The sequence below is a fragment of the Pan paniscus genome, chromosome 4 (genome assembly GCF_029289425.2).
Source record: "Pan paniscus chromosome 4, NHGRI_mPanPan1-v2.0_pri, whole genome shotgun sequence".
NCBI classification, from domain to species: Eukaryota; Metazoa; Chordata; class Mammalia; order Primates; family Hominidae; genus Pan; species Pan paniscus.
This window is the reverse complement of record NC_073253.2, coordinates 31810826-31833424: the sequence shown is the minus strand read 5'-3', so window position 1 is coordinate 31833424 and position 22599 is coordinate 31810826. Positions and strand designations below refer to the sequence as shown.

General features: G+C 39.8%; 1 protein-coding gene across 4 annotated transcripts in view; it reads left to right on the top strand.

Annotated features, from left to right (window-relative positions):
- The first annotated feature begins 825 nt into the window (after nucleotides 1-825).
- VCAN (versican) overlaps nucleotides 826-22599 on the top strand; it is a 110897-nt gene continuing 89123 nt past the window's right edge. For all 4 annotated transcript variants that reach the window (XR_008625354.2, XM_008975779.6, XM_034959843.3 and 1 more), the window contains exons 1-3: nucleotides 826-1435; nucleotides 12937-13012; nucleotides 19539-19913. Coding sequence is in view for 3 of the 4 variants with exons in the window: in XM_008975779.6 (XP_008974027.2) it covers nucleotides 12943-13012; nucleotides 19539-19913 (445 nt within the window). In the remaining variant the exon portion in view is untranslated. The remainder of the gene's footprint in view (nucleotides 1436-12936; nucleotides 13013-19538; nucleotides 19914-22599) is intronic.

Sequence of the window (22599 nt, the reverse complement as noted above, 5' to 3'; positions counted from 1 at the left end):
ATTGTATAAACTCATACTTGACTTCAAAGAAAAGGAAAATCCAAAGTCCCTCTTTTCTAAGGGGACAGAAATCCTTTGTGTCAACTGTTTGACCCTTTGCTCTGTAAGGTCCTATTGGAAATCTTTTGTAACACAATGCAGGGGACTCTTCCATGTGTTGATGCTGTTTACACAGTGGGGTGGGCCTGACTGAAGAAAAAAATCGCATATACGCATGAAAGATTATAGTCTTATTTCCGGAAAGCATGAAAGGTGATTGATACTTCCAAGAAGTCCCTGTTACTCAGGAAAATTATCAAATATTCTACTCAGAGATACTTGGAAAGACTGAAGGAAAGGAAGAACGAAGAAAGCAGAATCTAGACTTACGTGGGGAGAGATTTGTGGCAGAGGAAAAGTATTCTCTTTGAATCCGACAAGGGATTTGCCTGGGGGAATTTCCTGTCCAGCCTTTTATTACCAGGGTCTTTTGACGCCGGGCTCCCCATTGGGCAGTTCCCTGGGAGTGCAGTGGGGAATTCTTACACTTTCCCTCTAGGTCCCTGAAGGATCTCGTTTTCTCAGTGTCTCTTTCAGGTTGGCAGGAGCCTTGAGCCTGACACTTCCCTTTGATGGGACAGGCAAGCTCTGTGGGCGCCTAAACACGCTGTAACCAAGTTCTTTGCTGATTTTACAGTTTTGTGTGCTCCCGAGAAGAAGTGATCGTACTCAATTGTCTATTGCTGGCCTGCCCCCTAAGAGCCTGGGGGCTCCTTTCCCCTAACCCAGAACTAGCTGCACGGGGGGCGGGGAAGTGGGGGTGGGGAAGGAGTGGGAGGGCAGTGGTTTCCGCGAGCAGAGCGATGTTACTGAGTGAGTCCCTGAATGGGGAGCGCTGCTGTCCCCAAGCCGATTGGTACTTCTTGTCAGGAAGAAACGCCAAGAGGTGGGAGTGCCTGGGGAGGGAGGCAGGCGGTCCCTACCGCAGGCGCGGGGAGCTGCCTTTCCGCCCCTCCGCCTGCTTTCCAAGCCTGGACTCTTAGGAGTGGCTGAAGCTGCGGAGCGCTTTTGGAGCCTGTGAATGAACCCTCCTCCTCTCCCTCCTCCTTCTTCTCGCTGAGTCTCCTCCTCGGCTCTGACGGTACAGTGATATAATGATGATGGGTGTCACAACCCGCATTTGAACTTGCAGGCGAGCTGCCCCGAGCCTTTCTGGGGAAGAACTCCAGGCGTGCGGACGCAACAGCCGAGAACATTAGGTGTTGTGGACAGGAGCTGGGACCAAGATCTTCGGCCAGCCCCGCATCCTCCCGCATCTTCCAGCACCGTCCCGCACCCTCTGCATCCTTCCCCGGGCCACCACGCTTCCTATGTGACCCGCCTGGGCAACGCCGAACCCAGTCGCGCAGCGCTGCAGTGAATTTTCCCCCCAAACTGCAATAAGCCGCCTTCCAAGGTAATCACGTTTCTTTTGTTCCCCCCTTAAAAAACAAAAACAAAAAACTTATAGAAAAAAACCCGCGAGCTTAGAAAAAAGAAGCAATTGGTAGAAGGCTTTAATTAAGGCAAAGAGCTGTAAGGCGAAGTTAAGAAAATGTAGGCACTTAAAAAATGCAGGTAACTTTCAAAAGGGCTTTTGGGGAGAGGCATACAGAGGGACCTTGGTGTTGAAAAAGATTCAGACAAAAGAAACCCAGGGTGGGGTGGGGGTAAAATGACTAACGGAATTGGGGGAAGGGAGGGAATAAATTGTAAAGCAATCATAGAAAAGTGGTTGGTTCTTGAGCTGGAGAGAAGAGAGGGACCTTTGGCACTTTGATTTTTTTGTTGTTGTTCTTAACACGCTCGAAGCAAAAGTTTGAATGGGGACTACCAAGACTTGCCACAGACAAGTCCCCGAAGCCGCCTTGGTGCAGGCCACCTGGTTTCCCAGCCCCTGGTGTGTGGTCAGTGCCTGGTGTTCCTGGAAAGCCACTCCCGGGCAGCTCCTGACAGTGCGACCCGGCGCCCAAGCAGCCTGGGACCTTGCGCGGACCTGACCCCTTCAGACCGCAGGCAGTCTGGGAGGAGGTCCGGCCGGGGGAGGTGCAGGATCCCCGCCGTGTCTCTTTGACGACTTGGGGACTGTCACGGTTCTCTCCCGGCGCCCCTGGGTTCTTTTGTCCTGCACGCGGTGCGAAGGGGCCAGCAGGGAAGGAGCAGAGGATGGGGGGTGGGGTTGTTGGAGCCCCGCGGAGGTCTGGGAGGCCCCTGGGCGGGAAAAGCCTGTTCTGAATCGGCAGGGATGTGCAACAATTTTTCTCACCCTGAAGAGTGAAATACGGTCTGTCGCTCCCATCTCAACAAGCAAACCGGCACCCAGAGCGCACTGCAGACAAAGGTGGCTCGGGGACCCGAATCAGGGGACTCTGGGTCAGTCCTCTCGCCCAGACTACAGGAGTCCTCCGTTTCCTTACATATTCCCCACCCTCTCCTAGTTCTCCGCTCTAGTTGAGCAACTTTACTGGCAGGTCTAGCGGCAGCGGCGCGCGCGTGTGCCGGGAGCCCCGGGGGACGTCCTCGGCTGGAGCGCCCCACCGTCCTGCAGAGGCGTGGGCGCTGTAGGGCGACATCCCTAGTGCTTGCAGACCTAGGGCATCCGGGTTGTTCTGGCCCGCGGTCTGTGTCACTGGGCGTGGAGCGGTCTGGGTGTTAGGCAGAGGAGAGCGGGGTAGAAAAATAGTGTCATAGCCTAAACTATTTGCTCTCCAATCCAACTGCGTCTCGGCAAGTCCTGCATGTCCCTGGGAGATGCTGTGGGAAGGGGGAGAAATCTACACGGCGCCTGGAGAGTTGTCCTGCCGCGCGCACACCCGCGGCAGAGTCTCTCTGGGTCGCGTTCCTCATCTTTGTGTCTCCCTCTGTCTCCATCTTCTCTGCCTCCCTTCCCCTCTCCCAGCCTCTGTTCTCTCTCTCTAGCTTCTGCGTCCCCTCCCCCACAGCTGACAAATGAATGGCTAGTGTGAAATCCCTGCCTTTCCCGTCCTCCAAGGCAGCAGGGAGGGAGGAGCGAGGGAGGCGGTGCGCTCCTTCGGATCTGCCCCCAGTTCAGCTCACAGGACTTGCAGAACCTAGATGTCTAGGAATTGGGAGTTTTGCGGCGGGTGTGGGCGCCCCCTGATGGAGAAGTCCCGCACGGGCGGAGAAAAACAAGCCCCCCAGACCAAGCGAGCATCTTTCACAACCTTGTGTTCAAGGATGGAAGGCCCTAGTTTTCCCTTAAGTCATTCATTTTGCACTCCACAATCTGCGGCGTACATCTAGGAGTTTGGAGGACCCTGAAAAAAGGTCTTGGTCTGTGCAAAGTGCAGAGATGCCTTCTCGCGAGTCGGCTGGAACGCACGCGGCGCCCTGGGTCCAGTTCGCCGCTTAGTGGACGAACGCACATGGCCGGGGTGGAGCCAGGTTTCGGAGGTCTAGACGCGCCACCCTGGGCGTCTTTAAGAAAGATAATACACATACCGTGCTCTCAAAACCCATGACCACTTGAACCCAACGCTAGGGCCCCGCCCCAGGATATTGCAAAAGAAGGGCTCCTAATCCAAAACTTAAACTTCCTCAACTTCAGGGCGCGCGTCGGACGGGAAAGTGGAGAGAAGGCGGGCAGTGGGAGGAAAAAAGAAAGGGAAGGAAGGGAAGTGGAAGGAAAGAGGACCGTGGAGGGGAGGAAAAGGAGAAAGGAACGGAGATGGGGCAGATGGCATTCAAACAGCCAGGAACGGACCGGAAGGGTTCGTTTCGGGGTTTGGGTCTGAATTTCGAGACTCGTTTTAGGATACTCTTTTCCCTTTCCCAGCGGCAACAAATGTGACTGCAGAGGCGTGCCGGGATGGAAGGGTGGGAAAGAACTAGACAAGCGGAGGTGGTCCAGCCCCGCCCAAAGGGGCTGGGTCTGGGGCCCGCCCCCACTCGCTCACCTCGCGCCAAGGGAGGACCCGCAACGGGCGCTCCCCGCAGCGGCTGGGTAAGCCAGCCGCCACGTGGGTTGGCGCTTCGGCTCCCAGCCGAGACGGGTGTGACTTCCTGGGCTCGGAGACTGCAGTACAGCCGCACAGGCGGCCGGCGCAGCCGAGGCCCCCACCCACCGAGGCCAATGGGGGGGGGGGCGGGGCGGGGAAGGCAGGGCCCAGCTTAGCCGAGAGAGCCGAGTGGCCTCGCCCCCAGGATTCGGGGCCGGCTGCTTCTGGAGCTGACCCGAGTTCCATCCAGACAGCGCTGAACACTCTTATTAAAAGGCTATTTAAGTTTTATTTTATTTTATTTTATTTTTGCTTGCTTCTTGGGAGTGGTAGGAGGGGCATAGTGCTTTTGTTTTGAGGCAGGGGAGAGGTTAAATTTTACTCCAAGCAAACTTTTTGTCAGAAAAATGAGACTTTATACCGTATTCCATTTGTTGACTTTTTAAATACATTCAGGTCACTCTAAAGCCCATTCTTAGTCAATTAACAGATTAATTTCGTTCCAGACTGTCATAAAGAGTTCGCCTGGAATGGCAAATATTGCCATTCGACAAGACTAATAGAATTTCATGGGGGCAAACATGGAAGGGCTGCGAGTGTAACTGAGGTTCCTGTGCCTCAATGAGGAACCTTAGCGGGGACCTGGCGGGGACTGGAAGCTCAGCACCTATTTAGGGAGTGACTGAGCTGGAAACCTGGAGAAGCTTGGTGCAGACGAGACGGTGCTTCTTAGAGCTGCATTTTAAGTCTTCCCATTTTGCTGCATATTGGAAGAACTGGATTTTAAAGATCTTTTCCATCACTTCAGATTCTGTAGCTAACAGCCACGTCTTTTTCTTTTTGTCTGCTGAAAGCTGTGACCTAATTGTTTTAAGCACTTCTTGACAATTTTGCCAAACCCATCCTGAAAATATTCACATAAAGTCCTAAAATAGGATGTTGTGAGTGTAATATAAAAATAGGAAGGTACCAATGGAAGCAACAATTAGTGTTCTGAGATAGAAGCGGTTCCCAGTTTGTAACTTGGAAATGTTAAGAGCAGTACATCAGGGAGAAGGTCTCCAAGAGTCTGACTTCTTGTTCTGAGCTCTGAGTAAAGAAAGAAATATGTTAGAATTGTATTGTCTGCCCGCAGTAATATTGTAAAGGGTTCCAATGGATTCCAATGTGATTGAGCAATTACTTCCTCCAGCATCAAGTCCACAGTCCTTAATCTTCTTGTGAGAAGATTAGGTAGGAAGCGGGATGAGATTCAAGACAATCATTTAGGATTTATGTCAGAATTCAAAGTTTTGATTCTTTTGGTAGATAAAAACAGAGTTGGTTTTAAATTGTATTTCCTGCTTTCAAAAAAACGAGGTTTGAAAGGAATCCCCCTAGATTTACATAGGTTTACAGATGTAAGTTTCTTCTTTTTCCCTGTGTTTGCAAACTGGAGGGAGATGCCTTTGATATTCCAGAATACCTGTATCTATACACTTGTAAATTCTGCTAGGAAAGGACCTAAACAGCTAAACCAAAGGTGACGATGATTAATGTTAAAGATACTACCCATTGTTCTCTCTTTTGTTGTATTATTAGGCTTAAATACTTTGGAGTTAATGATTGGTCACTTAATTGAGTAACAGAGCCTTTGAGAGCGCAAAGATCAACTAACTCTGTCTCCCAAAGTCTGGCAACTAAGCCCTCCTTTCCTGGTGAGATTTAAACATTTTTGTTGACGTCATTCATGGACAAACATCGGTAAACACTGTATTTAAAATGGGATATTGCCCTGTGATGGAGCAGAACTTCTCAAGACACATGGTTCTTTTGAAAGAAAGAATTAATGACTGTAGTTAGGTATTTTTTCACCACCCACATAGAGAAACCAGTTAGGACTGACAAACACTCATTGTTGGGAGTAACTTGCTCTGGTCTGAGAAAATATGCCGATTGTTACATAGGTCTGTATTTTACCAGAAAACACAAAGCATGTACTCTCCCTGATTTGGAATCAGAAAAGGGGGATTAGATATGGATGTCTTGGCCAAGCTCCATTTCAATTAGTGAATTTTTGCCAGTTTCCTCTTGTAGCCTAGACTTGGTAAATTACATATATATAAAGTCTGTGTGTGTGTGTGGGGTGCGTGTGTGTGTGTATGTATACAGGGTTTTTAAACACTGCTAAGTTCTTACCATTGAATGTGTTAGAGGTGGTTGTATTTCAGAGGTCAGTACAAAGAATCTTTGTTTAATGTGTCAGTTCTGTTTCCTGAAACACACCTCTGGGTAGATTTGCCAACTATAAAAGGATACAAATGTATATACTTTCCACATCTGTATACATCCTACCTCATTCTTCTAAGGATTTTAAGAGGTGTTTATGTCTATAAAATGAGATTACATATTTTACAATAAACATATTTGATAAATTATAATCTTTTTATTATTAAATTATTGATTTGATATTACTTGAGGTATAGTGGAATGAGCACTAGACTTGGAATCAGAAAGTTTGAGTTGGACTCACTAGCTGAGAAAACCAAGCAAAGATATTACTTTTGGACCTTTAGTGTCATAATCTATTAAATGAATATGCAGTTATAAAGATCAAAAGAGTAAGTACTTTGAAAAACTATACAAAAAAGGGATGATAATATATTATGTCGTGGGATTCATATTGATCTAATTCTATAATTTTAATAATAACTGCATTACCCAACAAGCCATGTAGTTTCTACTAAATCTATAAAATAAATCAGAGAGGGGCATATTGTTTTAAAAATTGTTTAGTTTCGTTAATCAGAAGACAGGTTACAGAAATTGACTCCAATGAAGTTGGACATTCAGTGGAAAAGAAGAATTATTCAATAAATGGTTTCAGGACAATTGATGGGTCCACGCAAAATAAGAATCAGTCTCTACCTGATTTCTCATCCTAAAAGAAATATAAGATGAATCAAATATGAAATGTAGGGAATAACTTTTTACAAAATGATAAAAGAAAATCATGGGATTAAAAAAAATAAGTTAGGAATAGAGAAACCTCTTCTAAGCAAAACATAAAACCCAGTGCCATTCTAGGAAATACTGATAGGTCTGACTAAGTAAAAATTACACAAAAGCAAATAACATATTTGGAAGACATCTACGACATTTGAGAGACAAAAAGCTAATAACTCTTGATATTCCATGGACTTTTATGAATAACTTTGAAAAGTCCACATCTATCAAAATATGAGCAAAAATTATGTACAGGTAGTGGCAGAAAGAGACATAGAGTTTTAAAATTATAGAGAAAAATCGCTCAGCCTCATCTGTAATTAAATAAATAGTAATTAAAACACCAATGATACGCTACACCATTTTTTCACCAATCAGAGGAGTAACAAAAAAAAATAATTTTTTTCTTTTTTTTTTTTTTTTGAGATGGAGTCTGTTACTCAGGTTGGAGTGCAGTGGCACGATCTCAGCTCACTGCAACCTCCGCCTTCCAGGTTCAAGCAATTCTCCTGTGTCAGCCTCCCTAGTAGCTGGGATTACGGGCACCCACCACCATGCTTGGCTAATTTTCGTGTTTTTAGTAGAGTGGGGTTTCACCATGTTGGCCATGGCAGTTGATCTTGAACTCCTGACCTCAAGTGATTCACCCACCTCAGCCTCCCAAAGTGCTGGGATTACAGGCATGAGCCACTGTGCCTGGCAAAAATAAAATTAAAAAGTTTGATGCAAGTTTGTGTTGGCCAGGTTGTGGAGAAACTGGGTCTCTCATATACTGTTGTATGAAAGTAAATAGGTTCCTCTACTTCAAAAAATAATTTGGCAATCACTTTTTTTTTATTCTTTATCAAAAGTTTTTAAAAGATGTATATACTCTTTGATCCAGCAATTCCACTTCTCGACATTATTATATGGATGGATATTGGTACCAATATCACCCAAGACAAATGGACAAGGATGTTCTTTGCAGCATTGCTTCTAAGAGCAAATATCTGGAAACAGTGTAAAGGCTCATCATAGGGAACTGTTTAAATAAAAGTTGCTGTATCCACCTAATGGAAAACTATGCAGCTGTCAAAAATAACATGGAAAAATTGTATTTGCTGATTTGGAACATTCTCCAAAATATATTGTATTCTAAGTGAAAAAATTGATAGATAAAACTGAGTATATATTATACATCTAATTACGTAAAATGGGTGTATATTTATTCTTTTAACAAATATTTACTGAGTGTTCTAGGCATTGTGGATACAGGAGTGAACAAAACATCAAAGACTGCTCTGTTGGAACTTTTACTATGGTAGGTAGAGAAAGGCAATTCCCAATCACATATGCAAAATGGTGATATGTGCTAGGATGAAAATAGAGCATGGGAAAGGGAATAGAGTACAGTATGTCTTAGGTAGAGTAATGAGAAAGGAGTTCACCAGGCAGAGAACAGAGGAGTGCTAAGGGGCGACAATGTGAAAAAGCTTAGCCAAGTCCAGGTTCAGGAATTCACATGATGCTATTACTTGTATGAAGTAAATTCATGAAATTTCACACCTAAATCACGTGATTTCTCTCTGCAGTACAATGATTCTTTCTGTGAGAAAGAACCACTGAGCAATATGATATGTGATGCTCATTACATCCACTTTGTAGCTGAAGTATCCTAGAAAGTTGGTTGTCTAGGGTACCTAATTAGCAGAATGGTGGACAAAACCACCGTGTCTGTGTCCTTAAGTCATCCCTTGTCAGCTGAGCTTCCCCAAAATCAAGGGAGAATACTAAATATCTATTTAATAGAATCTTGGCTTTCTCTCGGAGGCTGCCCATCCCTGGTGTGTCCCTTATCCTCCCTGCAGACATTTCTCATGGATAGGAGTTCCATTGACCTTGTCTTTTGTGTCTCCCAGGCAATTAAACAGTCTCGGTACCCTGTACCTGGATTGTTCAATGACTTTCTTCCCTTCTCATTGACTTCACTGGAGTAGAAGGCTAAATATAGGCATTCACTCTCATATCTCTCAGGTCTTTCCATGCAGACAGAGTTGTTATCACTAGTAGACGGTGCTTATAAGAGAGACATGGAAAAGTGGAAGAATGGAAATAGGGATTTGGAGTGGTGCTAAAAACAAAGAAAGAGGCTTCTGAAAGCTTTCCATTTAATAAGATCAAACATAGAAGACAAAAGATGTAACTTAATGACCAAGGATAGGGACATAGCCTTGAGAAAATTAGAGAAGTGGAATGAACGTCTTGGACTCCAAAGAAGAGGGAATGGAAATGTAGTTCTGAGGCAGCTAAAGTCAATAAAGCCCTCTGATATATTTACTGTAGAAATAAATGATCATCTTTTAATTCAAGGTTTGCAAACTTAGGTGACTACAGGGGCGAGGCATGGAGTGGAAATGGGTAAGAGACTAAGTGGGGGCAGTAATGGCCTTGAGCACACAGACTTAAGGGGAGAGACTGCTGCTTGGTTAATGCTCATGATCAGCCAGCTGAAATATAGACTTAGTGTTGCTAGACCTTCTGATTTTTTGAAAGAAGTTAGAGATCTGATATTTAGTGTAAACAGTCTAATTTTTAAATTGAGTAACTTATTCAAACATATTTATGCAACTTATTCAAATGTATTTAGAGCATGTCTGATCTCCTCCTTGTATTCTTACCTAGTCTTAGGGGTAATCTTGAGGAAAGTGATGCGTATACTTGTTGTACCTATGTAGATGGAGGACCATTCTCCTCTCCCCAACAAAAGACACTTTTATAAGGATTGAGTGTGGCACAAAGAGTTCGATTTTTAGTATTTAAATTGAGTAGGAAACTCAAATACAGAAGATCCTTTCCTGGGTCACACCTTTGGTTTTTTTAAATGAGATTTGACTCTCTAGATATTGACAAACATCATATTATTGGGTCATGGTAAATCTTCAAGTGGACTGATTCAAAAGTGTTCAAAAGTATTTCAGGTATTAAGGAATTGTTGGCACTGAGTTTCAAAGGTGTTTCTGCATAAGAAATAGAGGCGTTGATCATGTATTTGATCTACAAACATTCCTCAAGGATATACCCTGAACCTGGCAATGAAGAAATATTGTGGGAATTAGTAAGTTGAATAAAGTACTAGCTCTGCCTTCTAGAAGCCTACTGTTCTACAGAGGAGATTAGACATGTTTACAGATAATTTGAAGTACATAGCAATAAATTATAGGATGATTTATTCCAAGCATAAAGTGTATATTGCTACTATAGTGGTAACCTAGGTTATAATTTTCAAATGTAAGAGCCCCAAATACTATTCTTTTTACTCTTAGTGATATGAAACTATGTTAGAACATCTGCAGAAAGTCTGAATTAGTAATTTTAATAATAAATATTGAGTACTGATATATTGTATATCACTGAGATTTATTTTACATACATTATTTTATAAATTCCTATGATCACTTCAGTAAGTACTAATTTTCACAACTAAGTAGTGACAGAAAATGAGGTTTAGAGAGATATAGTATTTTACCCAAAGTCACAGAATATAAGTAGAGAATGCAGAACTTGCATTCTGGGCTATTTGACAGTGGAGCCCAGACTTTTAAAATTAGGCTTATAAAGATTTCCTGGAAAAAAAGAAAAATAAAAAATAGAGAACAAATTTTCCTGAAGGAAAGTAGGAAATTATTATTTATAAGTATAATTAAAGAAAGATCTTTAATTTCTTTTCTTTTTTTTTTTTTTTGAGACGGAGTCTCGCTCTGTCGCCCAGGCGCAATCTCAGCTCACTGCAACCTCCACCTCCCGGGTTCACGCCATAAAGAAAGGTTTCTTATTTGGATTCAGCTAATACTCATGGAATGCATTTTCTTTAACACCTTTTTATCATAAAATACAATCTTTTACTTTGGCTGTGCAATTGATACCTTTATTTTTCCTTAAAATATTGTAATAGCATAGAGATATGGTATATACTTCCTGCTTGCTGTGCTGTCTTATAAGAAATCCAGAAACGTAGAAACATTATGGCATTTCCCAGTTAGTGTTTAACAAAGTCTATTAGCAGATCCTAGTGATTATAGGATAAATAACAAACTTAATTATCAGGGTTAATTTAGGATTATCAACCATATGTTTTTCATTGTGAATTATCAGTTGGTCTATAGATGGAAAATATAAGATGTATAATGTATTAGCTTAAAAAATGCTCTTCAGAAAGTATCTAGAATTATAGAATTTAAAAATTTTGTTTTGAAAAGGTCTAATTCTTATTTCAAAATATATAAAGAAATCAAATGCAAAAAAATTAACAGAAAAGGTCTTAATTAATTAAATGCTGTACAACTCCAAGCCCTATTTATTATGTTCAAGATCAGTTTTGTAATTTATGACTAATTTCAGCATTAGCTTGTTTTCAATCTAGGTTTGCTAAATAATATAGAATTTATTTTCCAATGAAGTTTTTCAGGGTCCCAGCTGAAAAATATATACCAGTTAGGATGCTTTCAACTGTAAGGAACAAAAAGTCACGATTTTATTGGGTTTAAACAATAATGACATTTATAATCTCATATAAAATGAAGTTCAAAGGCATGGTCCACTCTAGGTCTAATCCTTAAGGACTTATGCCTTGCCTTTGCTGATTCTTTCTCAGCTTCATTTCCAGAGGTATCTCACTTACTCATGGATGCAAAATCCCTACAACAGTTCCAGCAGAAAGATTCCAGCATGATAATGTCCAGGGAAGAAAACTGACCACCTCTTCCTTTGTTCTCTTCTCAGGATGAATCTATCTTTCCCAGGGACCCTTCACTGGAGGAAGAGATCCCCTCACATCTCACTGGCCAAAACTATATTATATACTGTTCCAAATCCAATCATTGGAAAAGGGAATGGTACCTCTATAATTGACTTAGGATATCAGGATCGTCCCTTGGGCTGGGGTTTGACCCAGGATTCTCCAAAGTATGTGGCTGAGGGTAGGCACTAGAATGGAACCAGAGTTGTGTTAGAAAGGAGAAACACATGGCTATTATAGAATAGTTCTAAATGCTACCGAGGAGGGCACAACTGTAAAAACCAAATAATCTTTTGCCATTCTTTTGAAGTTGGCACTTTGATTTCTAGATGGTTCCCCAACACAGGTACTTCTCCTCCTCATCATTATAGCTGCCTTGAAATTTGAGCTGGAAGGGAACATTCTGAGACCCAGATTGTTAAATGTCTTTTCCAAAGTCATGCAATAAATTAAATGGCAAAGCCAGGGCAGTTTCTCGACTCAGTACAGGGTATTTTCTTTCATTCTTTACTCTTGAGACTTTAGAACTGTTGGTACTGCTTTAAAATTCATGGCAAGAACTGGTCACTTTTGTAATTAACACCTCCTTATAATACATTTGTTTTGTTTGTTTAGCCAGCTAGAAACTACATGGAGTCTGTGCTTTAAAAAGCCTGCCGAAGTCCTTATTCTCTGTTTTGGTATTATGTGCATGAACCACCAATTGGTTCCTTCTCACCTTACACTTGATGAAGATGTCTTTCTTTCAACATCTTTCTCTATTGCTCCCCATCTTCTCTTGCTCCATTTATGATCAGCTTTCTGTTTCTAAATAGACTTTGTGGTCACCCATTTCTTTTTGTGCCAGCTCCTAGCCACTAGTTCCTTGAGCTGTGGTCTCTATTGTTCTTCGTACAGCCTACTCACTTGTGGTTGTCACACACATCCACATTGTTATATGTTCCCAAACTGTATTCTGGAATGATTTTGGTAATGGCTGCATTGGATGAGATTCAAAGTAATAATTAAAGCATTGAGATAGCTTCTGCTATTACAAGTTTCCTCCTGTTTTTATAGTCCAAGAGGAGCTACTTCTTCTACTCTTATTACTTAATGCTTAATACTACCCTTATTACATACAATGCACAAAAAGCATGTGATTTATGACCCACTTTAAACCTGAATGCTTGTGATTTACTTTGTGTTTTTCTTCATTTCTAGGCCAAGATGTTCATAAATATAAAGAGCATCTTATGGATGTGTTCAACCTTAATAGTAACCCATGCGCTACATAAAGGTGAGTGTGCTAACAATTTCTTTGGTGTTAATTGAAATAAAAATGTAAGTGCTGGAGGATGAAATGGCAATGTGGAATCACTGGAATAAAAGATTGATTTTTAAAATCTATTAAGTGCTGAAAACTATCAGTTAAAATATTATTGGACCAAAAACATTAGTTTTAAATAAATAAGTCAAAACAAAATAATAAGTAGGATGCTAAAGATGCAAGTGAGCTTTCAGTAACTTCCCTGATTACTTTCAGGCTTTGCAAAAAAGCTCATATATGGTATTGGGCATATTTTAAAATTCTAACACTATTTCTCAAAAACTTTCGTATGCAAAAAAAGAAACACTATTAAACACCCAGTGGGCTAGAATTTGAAAAGAATTGAGAAGATAAAGAGAAAGCTGACAGCCATGTTTTTGCCCTTAGTTCCTTTTCTTTTCTTTTTTAAAAAAGCAGTTGGATATGCATATGCCCTAGTTTTTTAATTTGAAATTTTATATTCTTCCAATGAGGGCTCTATAATTCCAAATTTATTATTTAATATATTCAAGGAATTTGAAGAAAGATGCTATCCAAGAGTTTCACTCATCTGCTTCTGTCTGTCTAGTGTGCCTCTCCAGACTCAGATTCCATTTCTTCCTCACAATTATATTATGCATCAGACTCACCTTTTATGATTTTCCAGATGAATTCCTTTTGCTAAAGTTTAAGTCATCCGTCTATTCATTACCCATCCATCCATCCATCATCTATCTATTCATCCATCCATACCTCCAGCCATCCATTCATCTGTCCAAAATCTTTCCATCTGTTTGCTTATCAACATCTATCCGTGTATTCATCCATCCATCCATCCATCCTTCCATCTGTCCAAAATCTTTCCATCTGTTTGCTTATCAACATCTATCCATGTATTCATCCATCCATCCTTCCATCCATCCATCCATCCATCCTTCCATCCATCCATCCATCCATCCATCCATTCATCCATCCATTTTTCCCACTCACCCATTCATCTGTTCACCCATTGATGATATTTTCTGAATACCTTCTTTGTGCCAGATATTATTCTGGGTGTCTGGGAATATACCCATGGATGACTCATAACTGGCCTATCGTTCTTTAAACTTACTTCTCTAGTTATGGGAGACCAGCAATAAACAAGTAAACAAACAATCCAGGTACTTTCAAATTGATGAACATAAAACAGAGTGACATCATAGAGAGTGGCTTGAGTTGGGGAAGTTGATAAGACCTCCTTGAGAAAGTGAAATTTAAAGTGAGATGAGAATGATAATGAGGAACCAGCCAGCCAAGACCTGTCTGTAAGTTAGGAAGAAACATCGTGTGTTTGAATAGCAGAAAGGTCACTATAGTTGGAGAGCAGTGATCAAGGGGAAAGTAGGAGACATGAACAGAGAGATTAGCAGAAACCAGCTCATCTAAATAATAATAACACCCAAAACTTGAATAGAACTCCCTATGATCCAGGAACTGTTTTAAGTGCTTAACACTAACTCACTGAAACATCCATTACCCCTGTATTCTATTGAGGAAACTGTGGTACCAAGAGAGGCTAAGCAGCTTGCTCGAACGCCCATACCCAGTAAGAAGCAAAGCTTGGAGATGAACCAATTCATAGGAGTGTGTGCTCTTTACCACCATGTTATACTTCTTATCTACATGGAACACTGTAGGCTTTAAAAAGTCTAGAATTTTTACTCAGGAGGCTGAGACAGGAGAATTGTTTGAACCCGGGAGGTGGAGGTTGTGGTGAGCCGAGATTGCATCATTGCACTCTAGCCTGGGCAACAAGAGCTAAACTCCATGTCAAAAAAAAAAAAAAAAAAAAAAGTCTAGATTTTATTCCAAGTGCAGTAGGAAGTATTGAAGGGTTTCAGCAAAGAAAGATATGAGTTGATGAATGTTTTGAAAATTCAGTTTTTGATAATCTATGCAGATTTGATTGTAGGAAAGCAAGGGTAGCAGCAGAGATATCATTTAGGAGGTTATTGTAGTAGCCTGTGCATGAAATGGGGTGGGGAGTAGTTTAGATCAGGTAGCAGTGGAGATGAAGAGAAGTGAATTGGATATGTGGAGATGGAGGAGTCAGTCCATCCACTGATGGATTGGATGGGGTGTGTAGTGAGGACATGAGAGGAGTCAAGAATAAATTGACTCCTGGGATGGCTCTCTTTCCCCTTTTCACCTCCAGATTCCCCTTTCTAACCAATTTAAAAGCTCCTCCTTGGGTGGGTGCAGTGGATCATGCCTGTAATCCCAGGACTTTGGGAGGCCAAGGTCGGAGGAGTGATTGAGCCCAGTAGTTCAAGACCAGTCTGGGCAACACAGTGAGACCCTATCTCTACAAACATTTTTAAAAATTAGCCAAGGGTGGTGGCTTGGGCCTGTAGTAGCTTGGGCCTGTAGTAGCCCAGTAGCTGGAACTCCACCTACTGGGAGGGCTGAGGCAGGAGAATTGTTGATCACAGGGGGTTGAGGCTGCAGTGAGTCATGATCGCACCACTGCACTCCAGCCTGGATGTCAAAGTGAGATCCTATCTCAATAACTAGTAAATAAATAAATAAATAAATAAATTCCTCCTCCATGTTCCCCTTGTCCCCTGTGCTGTTGCAGATATAATAACATCTTCCATGCTCTTGGGATAAGTTATTGTTTTTCTTCCCAAGTAGGCTACTATAAGCTGCAAAAAGGCCTTTCATCTTCTAGCAAAGTGCCTGACACACTGACAGCACTTAGTCATTTTGTGTGTTGACTAAATGAGTGAATAAATAAATAAATGCCACAGTGGACCACCTGGATGGTTTTTAGAGTCTAGGCTCCACCAATTGGATCATGAAGACACGCTAATCAGATGGTGAAGCCTAGGAGTTGTCTTCCTCAAAGTTTTTGGGAGGTGAAGGTGAAGGTCACAGAGAGGAAAGGACAACAGCAACCAGTGAAGATGGAGAAAGGGATATGAAAAGGGGAGTGGTATTTGGATGGGCTGTATTGGAAGGGAATTTACAGGGAAAGTAGTAGGCGACCATCCTTCAGCTGAAATTTAGACTTTCCACTTAAAGAAAGAACTCATGCAATGAAAAACAACTTGTGTTGTAGCTCCTTTACAGTATTTACAACAATAATTTTGATAGCCAACAACATTGAGTAATTTCTGCATGTCTTTACCTATTCTTTGTAAATCCATGATCACTATTATTAGATGTAATTAGTTTGGGGCTAATTTCAGGAGAATTTTTTTATATCAGAGGTGAAAGTTACAAATATACGATCCACATAAAACAGATTTTCTGGGTTTATAGTGGAAAACACAGTAGTAACTTGTTGTTGAGTCAAGACAAGTACTTTCATCTTAAGGTTTTTTTCTGTTTATTCCCAGTCACTGGTGAGGTCAACGACTAACATAAATGAACACCTTGTCTATTGTTATGGGCTTTATTTTAACCCAGGAAGAACTATTTCCTTTAACAATACACATTATATTATCTTATAAACTGTCCTAATCGTTGATTATCTACCATTGGCCTAGTTATTTTGATGTTCCCCTTATAGTAGGAAAAGGAGTCATGCACAGTCATGAATAAGTGAATGAACTAGATAGTGATATTTTTCACTTGAAAGAGTGATAAATTCCCATATTCTCAATTTGACATTTATTTGGCCAAGGTCTGTGTGTGTGTGTTTGCTCAAATTGTGCAGATGGAATTTACATCATCTTTACTCTAAGGAATCTGCTGACAGAGAATGAGGGGTAATTGGTTATTCATTATTTAGTGATTTCTCCCTCACTGTATTCATTTGGACCACAAACCATCTGGTAACAGCCAATGTTTTGTTAGGATTCATTTTTATTACTTGAATTGTCAGCATTTCAGACAAATTCCTGTAGGTAGCAGATTTCTTTTAAACATGCATACTCTGTAAACATTATACTCTGAACTACTGAATTTCTTTCTTAAAATATTTAGATTTAGTGAATTTCGTTTTTGTGACCCAGTGCATTAAGACCGAAGATTTAATACACAAAAGATTTGACCACACAGCTTTTTGTTAATCTTGTTAAGTTTGTATTCACATCAATATATTATTTATATCCAACCAAAGCTTTTAATTTTCTTATATATATAAACATCTAGAACAATAAACAACCCTTGGGAAATTGCTTTTTAAAGTTATTTTTTTCCAACATACCTTTTCTTTACAGCACAGCTGTTTAGCAATGCTCTATGTTTCAGAAACCTCCCTATTGGATAGATTGGGTTGAATCTCATGTCTGTCCCTATATACTTCAAATTGTGAAGAGAAATATAATTTGTAAGAAATATTGAAGAATTGGAAGACATATATTTTAAACTAATTTTAAAAGACATGATAAAGAGTTTCAAAATTCATACCAGAATTAAAGTTGATGATAAAGCTGTTTATTTTTGCATTTAAAAATAGTACTTTATTTGTGGCAAAGTTAGTCATCTAAATAATTCTTCAGGAAGGAAGATGAGATTTTCTAGAACATATGATGAATATAAATTTGGAGATTTTTAGAGCACAAAATTCTCATCCTTTCTCTTCTCAGAACAATATCTTTGTGTTATCATCATCTCCCTAATTAGGTCCAAATTAAAGGAATGTGAAATAGGTAGAAGGTACTTTCAGAGAGTCCTCTGTGAACCTTACGGATTTATTAAAAAGATCATGAAATTACTAAAATATTTCAGTTCAGATAGTAATTAAATACTTATAGAAATAGGATGCATCTAGACTTTGAAAAGGAACTGAAAAGAACACTTCTTTTACTTCATTTAGGGGCAGAGGAAGCACACCAGAGCTAAAAGATTCCTTGATTAGGTGTCAGGAGACATGTGTTCTGACTCAGGTCTCTCACCAGCCATCTGGGAGCTTATCCTTCCTCTCAGTGGAGGATCCTTAGTAAGGAATTCGACCAGTTTTACTTTAAGGTTGAGCTAAGTTAGAGAATTTACTTTGTAAGCCAAGGAGGCCATTAAAAGTGGAATTATTCCCTTGCAATTTTATTCCAAAATGATAATAGTCTTAGCAATATTTCAAAGGATAATTTAGTATAGCTAATAGCACACTTCACTTTGTTTTTATTTAATTTCATTAAGTGCCTTAAGTCTGCTTTGGATAAGCCACATGTAGATTAATAAAATAATAAACAAATGCATAACAGCAATGGTTATTATACATTTGAAATAAATTAGTGATTTATATTGTAAGTACATTAAATATGATACTATATTAATTATTTTGGATTTATTTGCATCACATGAAATGTTTTATAGGCCAATCTCTTTTTAGGTTAAAATTTTAATCTTTAGCAAGACAGAGTATTTTTTTCTTAAAGGATATAATATCTCCATAGTATCTTCTTGCAATTTTCAAAATGCTTTTCTCCAACTGTGTTTACATTGAGAATCCACAGTGTTTACATTGAGAGTGATATCATTTCCAATGCATGCCCATGTTGAGATGTGTGTTTCCAATATGTTTGACCACTAGCAGAGTGTTAGATATACATCATTTTGTTGGTTAAAAAATCATTATTTCATTTCACCTAGAGGCTACTATTAACTTGTTGACCATATTTTCATGAAGTAAGCATTGTTTGTGCATTATCAACAACTTCCATTATTACTAACATATTGTCTAGCCTAATTAATAGAGGCTGGAAGATAGAGAGGAGAGTGGGAGAGAAAGGGATGGATTCCTGTAAGAGTGAAAAAACGTTTATTTTGCAGGTAATGGTGTTAAACTGTAGTCAACATATTCTTTATCATTAAAAGTTTAAAAGTTTAAACAGAAGGACATTCTGCAGATAAATATTTTAGGACGGTTAGGTGAACAGAAACCAACCTTTCCCCATTATATAATTGAAGGTAATGTCTCACTGCAAAGTGATGGTAGCTGGATTTGTTGTAATTATGAAAGCCTTTGGTTCCAACACAGGACCAAAGTGCATCCTTCAAATGTTAGGCTTTCCCTGGTTCCAGTCCTATGAAGCACTTTTTTATTTTCACTTCATCTTTGAATTTTGTTTTCATTTCCTCTAAGGTAATGTGGCAGTTATTGTAACAAACATTTTTTGTCTTTCGACCTGTAGACATAATTTTCATCTTTCAGCTGCTCTTCCTAACGTTGGTCCAGTCCTTTAAACCTGCCCTACGGATTCTAGTCTGCCCTTCTTTGCCCTTAATTGCTTGACCTCTTATGCTTGCCTTTTTTTTATCACTTATTTTGTTCATGTTAAACACTAAGCTAAAAAATTTTAAAATGAATGATGCCACATTTCTATATAAAGAAATGAGCATTATTAATCCCTGTTGTAAAACATCATTGAAATTGTATGCTATTCTCTTTATATAAAGTCATTCTAATTATGTCACATGTTGAAGATGTAACCAAACTATTATAAAGGCTGCTTATTCATTCACATATTGAATAGATTCAGTTTGGGTTTTTTAAGATTGTTAATTTGGTATTTTCTCTTTCCTCTAGTCAAAGTGGGAAAAAGCCCACCGGTGAGGGGCTCCCTCTCTGGAAAAGTCAGCCTACCTTGTCATTTTTCAACGATGCCTACTTTGCCACCCAGTTACAACACCAGTGAATTTCTCCGCATCAAATGGTCTAAGATTGAAGTGGACAAAAATGGAAAAGATTTGAAAGAGACTACTGTCCTTGTGGCCCAAAATGGAAATATCAAGATTGGTCAGGACTACAAAGGGAGAGTGTCTGTGCCCACACATCCCGAGGCCGTGGGCGATGCCTCCCTCACCGTGGTCAAGCTGCTGGCAAGTGATGCGGGTCTCTACCGCTGTGACGTCATGTACGGGATTGAAGACACACAAGACACGGTGTCACTGACTGTGGATGGTAAGGCTTTTATTATCTGCAAGAAGGTAGTATAACATGACACCTGGTTCAGAAGCATTGAGAAATAGCACTCAGAAGTAACTGTTGTTTGGGGTTTGGATGAGCGGAAAAACACCTGTCAATCCAGTAGTCCATGTCTTTCACCAAAAATGAACTGGTACTCATTCAAAAGTCAAGGCAGGTGCATTTTTGGCAGCCACTTCATTGATTCCATGAAGGAAAGTATTGTATACTGAAAATAACGAATACCTCAAGGCATGACACATAATTTAATAATCATTACTTCAGTGTTGAGTCTTATCAGTGATTCTTTTTCAAGACTCTGAAGGCGAATCTACATTTTAAAAATTATTACATATGTGTGTATGCACATGTACATACATATACACACATATATACACATATACACATGAAAAACCTTTCCCCCTTTTTTCTCTCTTAATATGATTATTAAAATATTTGAGTTTGCTTTTAGGAAATTCTATCTTAACTTATACCGAAGAAATAAGGTATTTAATAAAAACCATGGTACATATCAGAGTCTTAAAAAGGCCAAGACTTAATAAATATTTGAATTCGATCAAACGGAAATTTAGTATATTTTTTAAGATTAATATCCTAGTTGTTATCCATTAAGTATTGCAGTGAGACATTTTAGTTTCACCCTCTTTTCAGGGGTGGTTTATATGTCATTTGAATTTAAGTTAGGAGACAAAGCAAAGAAAAATTGCTTTAATTGGGTACACACATAATGCCATAGCCCTTGGAAGCGTAATATTTTGGCAAGTTATTAAGCAAAATTCTAATACCCAGACATGATGGAACAGATTTTCTTCCAATCCTCCATTTCCCTATAAAATATTTACCTTTCAGAAATATATACAAAGGGTTTTATTAAAAGTCTTTCTTGTGTAGCCAAAAGGAAATACTTTGAATTTCAGATGCAACACATTAACTTTCTGAATACCCTTTTATATTCAAATTCCATTGCTTCCTTCTATAAATCTATTTTTATGTTGTCTAGGCATCCACTAAGTATCCTGGGTTCTTCTAACCTTTTTATCATTATTTTCGTTAGCCTCACTACTGTGATTTCTCTCTCTCTCTCTCTCCTGTTTATATATCACTTTTTAAAATCCCCAAAGGAGTTTAACAACTTCTTACAATTTTTCATCATTAAAGAATTAGCAATGGATTTGCCCCTTGCCCCTCTGAAACAATGAAAATCCTCCACTTAATCTCCTTAGCTCCATGGGGTCTTCAAATTATTCCAGCAACTGCAGATACTTATACAGATTGAAGTTCCCTGCCTTGGTCGAGGAGGCCTCTTTGTGCCCCTTTACTGCCAATCTTCAGTGCACATGGAAGATTTTTAATTACCAAGAAGACTATTTGAAGCTTTGATCAGCATTAAACTAATCTAAATCTATTCAAATTCTTGCTTAAGCCTTAGAGATCATTTTAAGCTATCTCTTATATTCACCAGATAGCACCATATATATTTTCTGGCAATTTTAGAGAGGTTCTATAAAGGTACAAATTGGCGTTTGATTTTTTTTTTTTTTTGGCAAAATCTCCTATTTGAGTCATAAAATATCAGAAATGAGAAAATGAATGCCAGTTGTCATTGCATCTACTTAGTGCCCGTGCGGGTCTTTTTGCGTTGGCACTGATCTGAGGCACTTATCTATGAGATGGGTAGTCTTTTCCCCTGTAGTCATATTACTACAGTAATATAACTCTGGAAGACTGAGATGATCTAAGGATGAACACATGGGAGACAGTCTTATAATTAGAAGTCAGGCTGCAGAAGATAAACTGTTGTCCATCCCAGGAAATTACTAGGGATAAGAAGAGTGGCACGTATCTTGGAAACCACAGTTTATCCCAAATAACAGCAACAACAAAGTGTCCTTAAATGGGATGACTCTTAATAAAATCTCATTCATAAGACCCAGTTGCCTCAATTCCTATTTTTCAGTGACTTCTCTGGCATATTAATTCGATCCACTTTGATGTCTTGCAGAAATGAGTCATCATATTTACCCCAGCTAAAAATGGAGAGACTCTTGTTGACATGGCAAGAGAGGATCCAGAGCTCCACCCCCTTGCTTGCTCTATCCTCATCCCTTTGAAAATTTCTTGAGCCCTGGAGCACAGTTCAAAACCACTAGTTTATACCACCCCTAAAATACAACAAAGTGGAATTTGAGGCAAGTATCAGGAGCTTCTACTAGGAAGAATTTGAGAATTTATTTCAGGCTTTCTTTGGATAAAAATTATACATGTTATCTGTCATAGCAGAGACCCTACATTATGCTGGTCAGGTAAAGAATATGATAAACATTTGAATGGTACATGGTGGTCTACTCAACATTTTAAAATCCTTTACCTAATTTGACCTTCACACCAATCAAGTAACATACATATTTTTAGTTCCACCTTATGGGACAGGAAATTAAAGCTCAGAGAAACTGACTTGTATAAAAGTAAGGAGTAAATTAGGGATTGGAACAAGTCTTCTCACTCATAAATAGTCCAGTGTCTTTTCCACTCTAGTACATTGTCTCTGAAGGTAAATATCTCATTGTTTTACATTTGGAGGAAGTGGTGTTAGTGAATATTTTTATGAGACAGGTGAGTGTTTCATGCATAAATATTGGGTTGACCCCGGATAAAGTCCTGA